We start from the raw sequence: 13,535 nt of genomic DNA, 5'->3' as shown, positions 1-13,535 counted from the left end.
TGTGTTTTAAATGATATGATGCATGATACATGGTTTTTGACATTTATTTTGCAAAGAACAATCTAAAAAGTGTGGTGTGCGTTTGTTTTAATCTGCTTTCCTGATAACTTTGTAGAAACCACCTTTAACTGCATTAACATCTGCGTGATGCAATGGTCTAATAGCTTTTTCAGATAGAAAGTTGTCATAATTCTTCCCTTACTATGATCCTGTAGGGTTAGCGTGTTTGAGGTGTTGTACCATGGTAGTTTTCTGACAAACCCAGTGTTTTGCATGTTAGGCAAAAATATCAATTTTGATCCTAACTAACCAGAGAAACTTCTTCAAAATGTTAGCTTACCCCCTATATGACTTGTAGCAAGGCTTCTTATATTTTTTCTTTACAGCTCATCTTACATAACTGCATTATTGATACCGATATTGAGTTGCACATAGGTGGACAATCAACAGGGGGGGGGCAAGTCAGGGCCGTACCTAAAACATTTTCTAGAAGAGATTGTGTTGTTTGCCTTCTAAATCTTTTAGTGTTAACGCATCAGTAAACACTCCTTAGCTCAGTGTGGGGCAGACATCACCACTCCTTTCCTGTCAGATTTCCAAAACAAGCTTTTCTGGCTTCTTTCGACTCATTTATCACATCCATTAAACAAAAACATCTTCTGTGTTTTAAATATTTGCACTGGAACGCCACGAATGCAGGGATATTTAGTTTCCTCCAAACTGGAGGAGGACTTCTCAGAAGGCGATGTTTCCCTCCTGTGTCACAATAAATTCAATTACTCTGCAGTTATCTCGACAGGCTGAGCAACAAGTATGAATTTTTCATAATCCTCCGATGGGATGCGTGCCTCGGAGCATGTGTCTCATTTCAGTCAGGGTGAAATATGCAAATAGAGTGCGAAAAAAAATTCACATATTCAGAGAAAATAATTGATTGTGAGAAAAAAGTGCAATGAGACTTGATAAAGTACCCTATTTGTAAAATCTTTTCCCCCAATGACAAAAAAGCTTTGAAGAAAATCGCTGGCATTTAGTCTTTATTAGGGTTCCTCCTTTCCCAGTCTTTTGTGAGTTTAAATACCAAAAGATTCACTCCTTCATTAAGCTTTTTTGGAAGATTAATGTAACTATAAAGTTAAAATTTATTTTAAAGAAGAATTGCGATTGTCTAAAAATATTCATTTAGAAAAAATGAATCACCGTGACTCAACAAAACACCTCTTTGTGTCAATAAAAGAGACAAAATGTCACATTGTCACTTTGTTTTATTTGTTTTACAATTGTTCTTTGGCTTATTGCTTAAGATTAGAGATGTGATACCACTATGTTTAAAAGTGTGGTGGCAGTGAGGTAATGCATTTATAATAACCCCGCAAAGAGACGACGGATTGTTGTTCGGCCTCTAAATCATTCAACATTAGTAGAACTTAAAAGCCAAATGTGGGGCAGGCTTCTAGGGTTTTTTATGCCTCTGTGCCTCTGCGTCATACTCCAGTGCTCCACTTTTGCACCCCTCAGACATTCTTAGTTTTCATCTGGTGTCTTGAATGCGTTATACTTTGAATTTTCATCAAAATCAATTTTTTGCCCACCTTTTTTTTTTTGGCTTGCTTGATTGTGCTTCTCCAGAAAGCTCAACAATAAGCAGCAGTACCAGTGAAAAAATGCTTCAGACGGTAAACACTACAAAGCAACTAAAACTAGAAAAGTGTCTTGTTGCAAAATGTTGCGGTCAAACTGAATTGCTTTGATTTGCTTTAGTGTTCTTACCCTTAGTTGTTGTCATTGTGGGGTTTCCGTTGTGCCATTGCTCTTCATGTACGGCATTTCCATATCAGCATTGTCATTCTGCCTGTGAACGGACATGTACATGATATAATGCAAACATAGTACCCCCTCATTGTAAAGTTCAGTTCATCTCAGCTCCTCTGGGTCAACAATTTTTAGAGCTGTTCTTCAGTTCAGTTGCAGCTGCACGTTTTTTTGATCTATGTCTCTTTGCACATCTGGAGACTCAGAACTTCTGTCCCAGTTTCTACTCTTTTGCAGTCTCTTCCAGGATTGTCCTGGATTTGGCTTCATCCACTGCTCATCAACTCTGAGCAGCTTCCCTGCCTTGTCTGAAGAAAAGCCACCCAGCAGCGTGGTGCGGTTTTGCTCTACGTAAATTCAAATTACACGTCGACCAAAAAGTTCATGTTGAGTCTAATCTGACTGACTCAGATTCTTAAACATGTTTGCTGTGACCCCAGCATGACTTTTATTGAGAAAACCGCTTTGTCACAACAAAGCAGGCTTTCTTCTCGCCTGTTTTCCATTAAGGCCAGATGTGTAATGAGCACAACAAAATCTGTCCCCTGAGTTGTAGGGCTGTGTGGCTCTTCAAGAGTCAGCATGGGCTTCTTTTGTTGATTCTCTGATTGATGCTCTCTTTCTCTTTCTTGTAAGTTAAGGTGGTGGCTATGTCTTGGTAGGTTTGCAATTGTGCCATACTCTCTATCTATCTATCTTCGGATAATAAGTTGAACTTTGCACGGTGAGACGTTCAAACTTTTGAATGAAATTCCAATCAAATACACTGGAAATTCAGAAATCTGTATATATTTTTAAAACGTTTCACTGATGTAAGGTTTTACAAATTCCCAGAATCTAGTCAGAGCAAAAAAAAAAAAAAAAGAAGAAAACGTGAGGAAAGATTCGGGACATTGATAGGTTTTTATGTTAATTACAAATATAAATACTTAGGACTGTGAGAATCTACGTCTGTTCTTGGAATGTGTGTGTCAAATTAGAAACACCCTGGAGCCAGAGTGACCACTGGCTGACTAACTAGAGGAAGTAAGAGTCATTAACGTTAGGGTCACAGGACCCACGCCTGAGGAATCAGCTGACTGAGCATACTGAGAGGGACACTTCAATGTCTAGAACAGACATTGATTGACTGTGTGTTTTGCCGCTGGGTATTTTGTTTTTCCCCTCCCCTGATAAGCAGATGTAACCAGGGCCTCTAAAATTTCAGATGAAAAGAGGAGTAGCGGAAAGAGGAGGAGAGGAAAGGCAGAGTGAGTTTGGAGACTGGCGCAAACACTCTCGTTATTTTCTCTCCTTGCTTTCTCATTGATTGAGATTTAATCAGTTGTCACTCTTCTTTGTGTCTTTGTGTCAAAGTATTATAGGGTTTGAACCTGACAGACATCTACAGCTTTTCAGGTTTTTTTTCTTTGTCTTAGTCTAAAGTGGTTCAAAAAAACTGCTTTATGTTGCTCTCACTTTTGTTTAAAGTAGCTGGATGCAAGATGAAGGCCTCATTAAAAAACAAGATCCTTTTTTATCAGCTCCTAATTGTGCGAGCCAGATGTTTGCCGTGCTCCACGGTGCCATAGCCACGTGTCATTGTTTGCTATTGCTTGGAGAGTGGGTAAGTAGGCTCTGGGGGGAGATGGAAAGATTGCACTTTGAGTCAATTAGTAGCCATGAACTCGAGAGCTCTGCTATTTTCTCCTCTATTCATCTTCCCATTAGAAAAGCCGGAATACGTGGTTGTTATGAAGGCAGCCACTTAATCCACATGCTATTGATCAAGGCTAACCCTTAAATAATCACAGGACTTATTTCAAATCAATGATGCAGATAAGTCCCTTCTTTCTGTTTCACACTTTCTCCCACACATGCAACACATATGCATTTTGTTTTGTATGTTTCTTGTACGGGTGAGTCTTCAGAACTCGCTGGAAGCATGTTACGTAATTAGTCCTATTAACTATACAGTGCTTCTTTTCTTGTGTCTAAGTCTAAAGAAAAAAATAATAAACAGTTGAAAAAATCAAAAACTAAGACTCTAACCCCAAGGACTAAATATAATGACATTATTATTTAAAAGGTTGATAGTACCAGTACTCACGGTTTGATTTTATTGGAGAACCTCTGCCGCAGGATGACAGCAATAGTGGTCAGGACCATCATGGTTGTGCACATGGTTCTACCCCAAAAAGTGTCTTGGGCCTTGGGGCCTGCTGCTGGTCTGGAACACCAAAACGTCTTACCCCATTGAAAGTTGTGAATGGTACAGGACAGAGATTGGGACTTGTAACAGTCAGACTATTCCTGCCTTGGCTCTCACTCATGATTGGGGGAGATTAGCACAGAGGATTAGCCAGGATCAAGGAGCAGGCTGGTTCTTGCTGGAAGGGCTAGAGGGCAAACAGAGCATGCTGTGTTGCTATTCTGAAAACAACCCACACCGTGTGGTTAGCACAGAAAGCCAAATCAAGCTTGATGTTGCATTTTCATTCAAGGAAGGATGCCTTTTTCGAAAAAGGCTTCAAAAAGTGTCACAATGTAAATTGTGACATTGAAAAAGTTGGCACATTTAAATGGTATTTTGTCTAGACATGCATTGGTAAAAATGAATAAATCTTGGAGCTTGTCATAAGGTCGTAATATTGATTTTAAACAAGACAGACATTAATTACATACTAAGAGGGAGGGAAGTTTAGTATGTGCTTTTTTTTTGGGTCAAATTTCAATGTTTCGCATCCTCAAAAAAAATATGTTAGACAAAAATAATATGAGTAAATTTAAAAAGTGCTTTTTAATGACACTTTATTTGTATGGGTAAAAAAGCTATTGAAATGGAAAAACCTTTTTACTCAAATGGTTAAAACAGTTGTTCTGAGTCCCCGCCCTTATTGCTTGCTGCAGTAAGGAGGTCAGATCCCTATGCTGTCTGGGCGCGGCTCTGACCAATTCAAGCTTCACAAAGTCTTTTATCAGTTTTCTGAACACACCCACATATCACACAATCCGCAAAGCATTCTGACAACTCACAAACCCTGTGATTAAAGATCAATTGTGTTCAGTCTAACAACACAAACTGAACAGTTCCTTTATCAACTTCTTATTTGAATGACTTGAGCAACCGTCGTCCTCCAACCGTAATTCACCCAAAGTTATCTAATGCACGTTAAAAAGGTCAGAGTGCGGTACTGTTGAACATTACTCTGGCAACTTATTTTTGGCCAGTGAAACATGCAACATTTTCACCACAGGCAACGTCGCCCATTGTAAAAAAGTAATTTGTTTATCCACGAATTCCCTGTTATCAGCCACATCTCAGCCTTACTACTGCCAGGTTTGAAGAATATCTCATAGAACCTGCCATGAAGAAGGCTGAAAAATCTCAAAAAGTGTTCACACTCACTTACCCAGAGTGAGACCCATTATACACTAAAGGCAAAAATATTGTCAGCCAACTAAAGTTTCTACAAAAGTAGCAATGGTTTGTCCTGGAGAACACAGAAGAAACAATAAAAAACACAGAACCAAGTCTGGGTCTTTTTTTTTGATTCAATAAGAAAATGTCATCCAGGGGAGAGTAGTAGGACAAAAACCATTGCTGACCACTAAACAACACAAATATCCTTCTCATATTTGCCACAAAAAACTTTTACATTTTATACACTCATAGGACACAAGTGAAAGTATTTAGAAAATGTTCCAGTAGGTGGTCTGGACTTGTTATCCTGCTTCGGCATATGGATGGTGCAGTGATTGATGGATCCATGTGTTTAACTCTCTCTGTCACCTTTGACTCAAAAAGGCTTCGGTTAGGCAAAAATGAAAACTGCAGCCTAGTCAAAGTCTAGACTTGTGGCAGCACCTCAAAAATGTCATACAGGTTTGAAACCCTTTAGCCTGTATGAAGGGTTGTTGTGTGAGCGAGAAAAAGCTAATTTAAATAAATAAATAAATAACACTATGAGTTTTAATCAGAAGGTTTTCTATTGTCTGTTTACTTCAAAGTATCCTCAGTAACACATACAAATGTGAGTTTCAATGATGGGGGGGGGGGGAAAGTACAATCATCAGCATTATTGTTGAAAATGTAGAAATCCTCCATTATTCATAGACCATAGCAAAACCGACATGAGTAAGTGAAGTGTGAAAACAGGGAACATCTGTAAAACATTTGAACATTTCGAAAGACTCCTGTTTACATTTCAGTTTCTACATGGACACATTTAATAGAAGGCACACCCGAGTCAAATGTGACCTCTTATCTACCACTCCGTCTCTTTTCTGCATCTTATATGGGTTAGTCTTTGAAAGAGAACAATCACGGGGAAGGGTTGTTCTCTTTCTCTCACAAACACAATGCTAGCTATAAAAAGGGCACAGTACGTGTTCCTAGATTTGTTTATGTATTTTACATTGTCCATGATTATCATAGATAACAACAAACTGCATTGTCATATTACAGTCATCTGATTGCTATTGCATAAAGCTGCAAAGCGATAATAAGATCCCCGTTAGAGGTGTGCTAATGTACAGGTTTCAGCCACTGGAGGTTGATTGTTGAGTCCAGCCCACTTCTTCATAGACGGCTTTGAGGCCAGAGCAGACAGTAGCTAGGAACTTGGTCCATGCTGCACCCACCTCTGGCGTCACAACCTCTGGATACTCTTCTCCCAGGACTTCCACAATCACACCGCTCAGGATCTAAATAGGACGCAAACAAGTGATTTACCTCAAAGTGGCGTTTAGAGTTTGACATTTTAGGATGCTTTTGAAATATCATTAATAACGCAGCTGTTGTTATTAATTATGCTTCCAGAATATTGAAGTCAAAGAAAGCCAGTCATGCCATTCACCAATTTCTTATTTTACATGGGAAACCCACTCTGTGATCATTTTTCAGGCATGCAGAGATATTTTAGCTCTGCACTGAGTTATTAGCTTGTAATACTAATAACCCAGTGGAACAACCCAGTTACTTCACTGGGTTTATTTGGAAAGTCAAGTTTTTTTGCAAAGAACATTTATGCAACAAGGCAGTTTGAAGTGCTTTACATGATTAACACATAACACAACTAACAAGTACAACAAACAAGAAAGACATCACAGTGGCAGAATAAAGGAAAGTAATTTAAAAAAGTAATGAAAAATTGGAATCCAGACCAGAATTAATATATTTTCCAGCTATCTTATGTACAACAAATATATGGTAAAATCAATGTTTTGAAGTGGGCATCACTAAGCCTTGATCTCAATCCAATGAAAAATTTGCTGGAAGTTCAGAAAAAGTTTGCGTACACAAGGTGGCTAACAAATTTTATGCAGTTTCACCAATTCTGTCTGGAGCAATGGGTAAAAAAATTCAGTAAACTATTGTGAGAAGCAAGTGGAAGGAAAACCCAAAAAGTTTGATCCAAGGCACACAAGTCAAAAGGGGCATTATTTTAATAACAAAAGAAATATATGAAAACGTCTGTCTTTGAAGAAAATGATTGAAATGCTTTCTTCCCAAAAGATTGTCTTGCTACCGATTCTGAGATTTAGCATATAGAAATAAATCTGGTAATACTATCTAACATAAAACTGAAAATGTTTAGTCTAGTATAAAATCAAACAGTGAAAATAAAGGGTACACCATTGAATACATTGCATGTAAATACCTGCTGTAAACTTTATTTTCTCTCTACCCAGAATTTCAGCCTTAGCTGAATAAAATACATCTCAATTACAAATCTATACAGCCACCCAAGTGGCTGTATGGATTCTTTCTTTATATTTTAGTCCGTTTGTTTTACATGCCCACCGTTTGTCTTGATTTGATTCATACAGTCTTTACCTTGAAGTACACTGGATCCACCTTGTGTTTGAGTGCGTGGGCTTTGCCAACCAGCTTCAGCACTGAGGCCACCTTTTCTGAGTCGTCAATATTCTCCACCAACGTGTTGAGGGCATTCATGACTCTTTGGGCATGTTTTCTGAGCTGGGGACTATGCTCCAGCTCCTCTGTGTCCTCAATGTGCTTGAACTGGCTGAAGTATAGCTTGGATGAAGGGAAGTTCACAAACAGTCTGTGAAGAAGAAGAACATTAGAGGAAAATTTTAGACATTGTCCAAAACCTTAACTAGCTAAAGTCTTCCTTTAGCTAGTTAAGGTTTTCCTTTAACCAGCTAAAGTTAGTGTTAGATTATAAATGTTTTTTTATTTCATATATACTCATCATTATCCTTGTGAACTGTTGGACTGTTTGTTTCTAGAAAGTGTGATTTTTAGTCATGTCTGCAGGAGGAGATAAGCATGCCAAAGTGGAAGTAAAGACCAGCCACTTCCGGAGAGCTGGCCTGACAGGGAAACACCCAAAGGCTAAGGGTCAAAGTTTGTGACCCAGAGATACTAAAACTGCAAGATTTCACATGCAGAAAGATAGAACACTGCATTGTATAGAAGAGATAGATAAATGTGTGTTAGCAGCTGGGTTTGTTGTTTGCCCCTACCCTAATTAGCAGCTGCTAATCTATGTGAACAGGGTTCTCAAATTACAATAAAAGGAGGAGAAAGAGGGGACATCAGAGCAAGTTTGGAGACCAAAACGATCGCTCCCCATTCTTTCTCTCCTTAAGTAACAAATTCTAATTCATTTGCCTCTTTTTCCTTTGTCTGTGTCTGTGTGAAGGTGTGTAGGGTATTTGAACCTGACAGTTAGTTAAAGGAAGGTATAGATGCTGTCACATTACTTATTTTTTGCCATGTACTTTGGCATGTAAGAAATATCATGCAGGTCCAAACATAAAGAAGCAGAGTACATTATGTGAAAACATGGAAGTCCTGTCAAGTCTTTGCATGCATTGCTCATGATGTGCCCCTTTTGTTTGTACAGTACATGTGCATTGGGGTGGGAGTCACCACACTCATTACATTATTTTTGTCTTGTCCAAAACAATAAGGACAAGACAATCTAAGACAGATCCCAAAATGCAGGTGCTAGGTGTGCAGAAAGGTGTTGTTATGCCACTGAAGTGGAAAGTGAAAAAAAACAAAAAACTTTTTTGTTGTAAGGTTCAGATTTTTACAAGCCAAAGCTAAATATTTTCACTCAGAACTCTTCCATCCATCCTCTGTAGCCACTTTATCCTGTTCAGACAACTTGAGAAGAAATTATGGCAATTGGTACAAATTCGACAGAGCGCTTTTTCACCACAGGACCAACTCAGAGTAACAATTTTTACAACCATTAAATCTATATGCACTATAAAGCCTTATTCTGGGGTTTGAGAGGAAACTGTAGAACCAAAGCAAATATCTGCCACTGCTCAGACAAAGCATGGAAAGCATGATTTGGACCGACAACTTTCTAGCTGTTAAACAATAGTACAAACCACGGTCCCAACAGCTAGATATTCTGTTAGTTTCTGGTAGAAATAGGGTAAAAGGGTAGACTTATAAACTTCATCTTGCTTTTTTGGAAGAATTCCCCTGTCAGGGTCGTCTGATTTACCGTACATTTATAACAGTCAAAGTTACCTGCAGCAATGATTACATCGTATATTTTTCTTCACTTTGTTTTGAGGGACAGGTGGCCTTCTTGTCTCAACAGAAGTTCCAGGTCTAGATTCTATTCATTCGCACAACGTGATTCAACTTGGGCCTTTCAAAGAACAAATAGTCACTTTGATGTCTTCTTTAATTACATCCCCGCTTGACCCTCGGAGGTATCACAGTGAATTTTGCAAAGAGGAACCTAAAAGCTCACGCCCTCACACAGTTCTGGGAAGAGGGCCAAAGCATCTGGTTGCTGGCTATCAAATCAAGATGTCCCGTCTCCCCCTAGCTCTGCAACTGCTTACACAAAAAGGAAGCAAATATTTCTTTTCTGCTAGCTCTGACACATATGCTTACATATCGGGGTTTTACATGTGAAAAGGGAGGAAGTTAGAGTGCGCTCAGTGAGTTCAGATGGGTGAAAAGCTTTGAAAATGCCGGCGCTTCATAGTCCCTGTTTTGCTGCAAACTAATGAGGAGCGACAGTGTTTAATCTCTCTGTCTTGTAATTGCATGACCTGTGCATGCATATAAATAGCCTAATTAGAATTTTCTGTGGTCATTGAACTCTTAATCCTTCCTTATCGTTTCTCAAGAATAATTGAGGAGCTGAATTGAAGACAGCTTCTAATTTCAGAGAGGGAGCTCTGTGATTTGCGCTCGTCGATCTTATCTGCGAGCCAAAAAGACTGTAATTTTGTAGGATTAATATTAGCGCCGAGGTCCTTTGGCAGAGCGACAGGATGTATTTCTTACTGCCTAGAGGAATATTGCACAAGGCCTGGTTTTCCAATCAATATTCATTCTTCAAATTCCTGAAGGCTAAAGCAGGGGTGCCCAGAGTCAGTCCTTGAGGTCCGACATCCTGCATTCTTTAGTTCTCTCCCTGGTTTAACGCACCTGGATCCAATGATGGCTCATTAGAAAGCCTAAGAAGAACACCGACATGCTGAAAAGGTTATTACTACCACCAAAGAAAGAACTAAAACATGCAGGATGCCGGCCCTCGAGGACCGACTTTGGGCACCCCTGCTGTAGAGGATCTTTGTACATGGAATGTAAGGATGGAAAATGTGGGACTGAAAAGAAGTCATACCTAAACATGTTTAACCTTCATTCAGGCACTTTTTGTGAATTTTCTGAAGGTGAAGTGCCTCAAAAAAGTATCAATAACTGTTGAACTTTTTTTTTGAGATAGCCATAAAACTCAGTGGATTTTGCTGGGGCTTTATGTAGCAGATCAACACAAATTAGTAGATTTGTGAAGTGGATGGAAAATGGCACAAGGTTTTCAAAATGTGAGATTGAAAAAAAAGAAAATAAAATGAAACATTTGATGTGCATTTGTATTCAGTCTCCTATAATTCGACTACCTCTAAATTTTACTCTGAGCAACCAGTGTTTTGCCTTCAAGTGTTGCTTGAGTAGTAATAGAGTCAGTATGTGAAGTATTTAATCTCTGGATCTATACCACATGACCGTGAAGGCCTGTAAGCTAGTGCTGCATGTTATTAGGAAAATATAAGATAAGCAATAAGGCCAGGGATTTTATAATGATGGCATAACTTGTGATTAATAAACACATCACTGAACGGTGTTAATGCATTTCTGCTTTGGATTCATAGCAAATACTGGACGCATATAAGAAAGAGTCCATCCATTTACTGGATATAAATAATTATTTTCTTCTCAAAAACAAGGTTATATTAAAAACGTCCTTCTGGGTGACTTCTGGTGTTTTGAAGAGTTAACAATTTAGTTCCTTAGTGACTTTACCACCTTGCCGTGTCTTTACATTTTGAAACATAAATGCTGCATGAAAGAACAAGAGTCACTAAATAAGTAAGCAATTTTGTCAGACAACATAAAAAAATTTATTTTCTGGCCAACATGCGGTGGAACACTAACACCCTATACTCATCATTATCAATTTGAAACGTGGTAGTGGCAACATCATGCTGTGGGGTGCTTCTCTTCAGCAGGAACGGAAAAGCTGATTAGAGTTGATGTGACAACGGATGGCACTAAAATACACGATGGTCCTGGAAGAAAACCTGCAAAAGACTTGAGACCGGGAGAGAGGTTCTCTTGTTCTGAGGTCTAATCAGGATTAGATATGATATGTAGCCAGAGAAATCATCATGTAATCATGTAGATGGTCCAGGCAAAGTCCATGCCTAAATTCACTTGAGAATCTACAGCAAGACTTGTAAATGTATGAGCTCAAATGATTTCCATTCAGTGTAACTGAAATTGAGCTGTTTTGTAATGAAGAATGGGCACTTTTTATGGGCAAAGGTAGGCAAAACATTCAGCTAAAGACTAAAAGCTGCAATCGAGGGTGAAAGCTGGCAGAATAGAAATGCCTGCCACACTTTTAAGATTTTTATCTATAAAAACTTGCAAAAACTGTGTGTATTTTTTTCCTTCCACGTCACAGTTGTCTTTTGTTTTGGTCTGCCCCATAGGATCGCAAAACAATACATAGACGTTTGAGACCTTAATGTAAGAAATTGTGAAAATAAACAATTGAAGTGGGTGTGAATACTTTTTTGAGGCTGTCTACGTCCCCTTCTTCAGCAATCTGAGAGGATGACAAAAACATATGTTCCTTGACTAGTGGTGCATGACGCCACTCACATGATGTCCCTCTGCAATCAAAAAGGATTATTAAGGCACGCCGTGTCATGCGGCGAATCCCGTCACACATGAACAAATGTCAAAAGCCTCTACACATCCGTGCAGATGGCTGACTTTTGCAACAGTTTCTCATTCCTGGATTTCAGTGCTAATGCTAAAAAAAGACAGCGACCGCGAGAGTCTCTGCAACGGCTCTGCGAGATTCCCATAAATAGATGAATTCAATTGCTGAAATGACTGATTGAGTGTATTAAAATAAAAGAAGCTAAAATAAACTCGAAGCCCTTTGATTTCTGGGAAGACTTAAAGGTCTTGCTGAGTGATGGAGTCCTGTGGCGGCAGGTATTCAAAACATGGCCTCTGCTTCAAGGGACGGACAGCCAAAGATGTTTCCATGATGGATTTTAACGATTTGCTTTGATTACATGAGAAAACAAAGAAGATAGTGAGAGATAAGGCTGTCACATGGAAAACATTAGTATTGAAGTGTGTTCTCTGCTGTATTCTAGGAACGGAAAACCCGTCAGTTTGGAATCTGTTCGTATTTCCGGGAAAAATAGGTCGTACATATGCAGGCTCCAGCAGACACATCAACACATGTGAGCTCCAGAGAGGGGAAAAGATCAAATTCATGGTTCTGAAACTGATCTAAGTTGCAAAGGAGGGCAAAAAGAAAATGATAAAAAAATAAAAATAAAAAAAACAGCAGCATCCCATTTGCCACACTCTGTCACAGAGCCACATTCACATTAATCAAAACCTAAAACAGCAGATGGAAATACCTGACCAGCATGGCAACCCCGGCCTCCTCACAGTTCTGGTAGACTTTCGCCCACGAGTCCTGGATCATCACCCTCTCCTTGTCAGTCAGTGGGCTCGGGCGCTCCAGGTGGTCCACCTCTCCCTGCTTCCTCTCCATCTGGAAACACAGTGTGTAAGCAGGCTGAGCACATGCAGCAGGCAAGCAGGCAGGCAGGCAGGCAGGCTGGCTCTGGTGGCACTACCCCTCCCCCAGAATAAACACAATATTTTCTACCTTTTTTTTTCTTCTTCTTTTTTTGGCGTCTCTTTCTCAGGGAGACAGAAAAAAAAGAGAGAGAGAGAAATAAATAAAAGATAAAAAATCTCTCTCCACCCTTTCTAAGTGAGAATCTTTGCTCCCTACCTCTGAGCCTCTGCTGAGCGAGAGAGTGTGAGTGAGAAGCCGGATGAGAAAAACACAAGAAACGCACACGGCGAACGAGGAGGAGCCTCTGTTGGTCTCTCTTTTTACACTCTCCTTTCCCACTTTGCACCCACCCTGCTACATTCTATTCCTCACTCTGTCCACTTTACTTTTTGTAGGTGTTATGTGATGAAAACATAATGGGATCAGACACAAATCCATGATAGGTGAGCCAGATATGTCATGCATGCAGAGAGGGGGCATTGGAAGCAATATAACATCATGGCGTTATTATAAGATAGAGAGGCACACTCTGAACTTTTCCTTGAGAGAAGCCGTTAGCCGTTGCTGACTGTCCAAGGGATTAACCTGCAATCATGTTCAATTTCTTACATAGCA

The 13,535-nt window shown here is 39.4% G+C and overlaps 1 protein-coding gene across 1 annotated transcript; it reads right to left on the bottom strand.

Annotated features, from left to right (window-relative positions):
- Positions 1 to 5,758: 5,758 nt before the first annotated feature.
- Positions 5,759 to 13,157, bottom strand: LOC114160176 (cytoglobin-1-like). Its single transcript, XM_028042627.1, has 4 exons — positions 13,008 to 13,157; positions 12,754 to 12,890; positions 7,631 to 7,862; positions 5,759 to 6,498 (listed from the first exon to the last, which is right to left on the bottom strand). The coding sequence occupies exons 2-4, from the start codon at positions 12,888 to 12,890 to the stop codon at positions 6,334 to 6,336; spliced, it is 534 nt and encodes a 177-aa protein (XP_027898428.1). The 5' UTR covers positions 13,008 to 13,157; the 3' UTR covers positions 5,759 to 6,333.
- Positions 13,158 to 13,535: the final 378 nt, after the last annotated feature.

This window comes from Xiphophorus couchianus, chromosome 16, assembly GCF_001444195.1.
Source record: "Xiphophorus couchianus chromosome 16, X_couchianus-1.0, whole genome shotgun sequence".
Lineage (NCBI taxonomy): Eukaryota > Metazoa > Chordata > Actinopteri > Cyprinodontiformes > Poeciliidae > Xiphophorus > Xiphophorus couchianus.
This window is presented reverse-complemented; position numbering and strand designations above follow the sequence as displayed.

Excerpts from the sequence above, each read along its gene's own strand:
- LOC114160176 (XM_028042627.1), bottom strand. The coding sequence starts at position 12,890 with ATGGAGAGGAAGCAGGGAGAGGTGGACCACCTGGAGCGCCCGAGCCCA. Across the intron at positions 7,863-12,753 it reads GGGGTTGCCATGCTGGTCAG|ACTGTTTGTGAACTTCCCTT; the intron begins GTATTTCCATCT and ends TCTTCTTCACAG. Across the intron at positions 6,499-7,630 it reads TGGATCCAGTGTACTTCAAG|ATCCTGAGCGGTGTGATTGT; the intron begins GTAAAGACTGTA and ends CGTCCTATTTAG.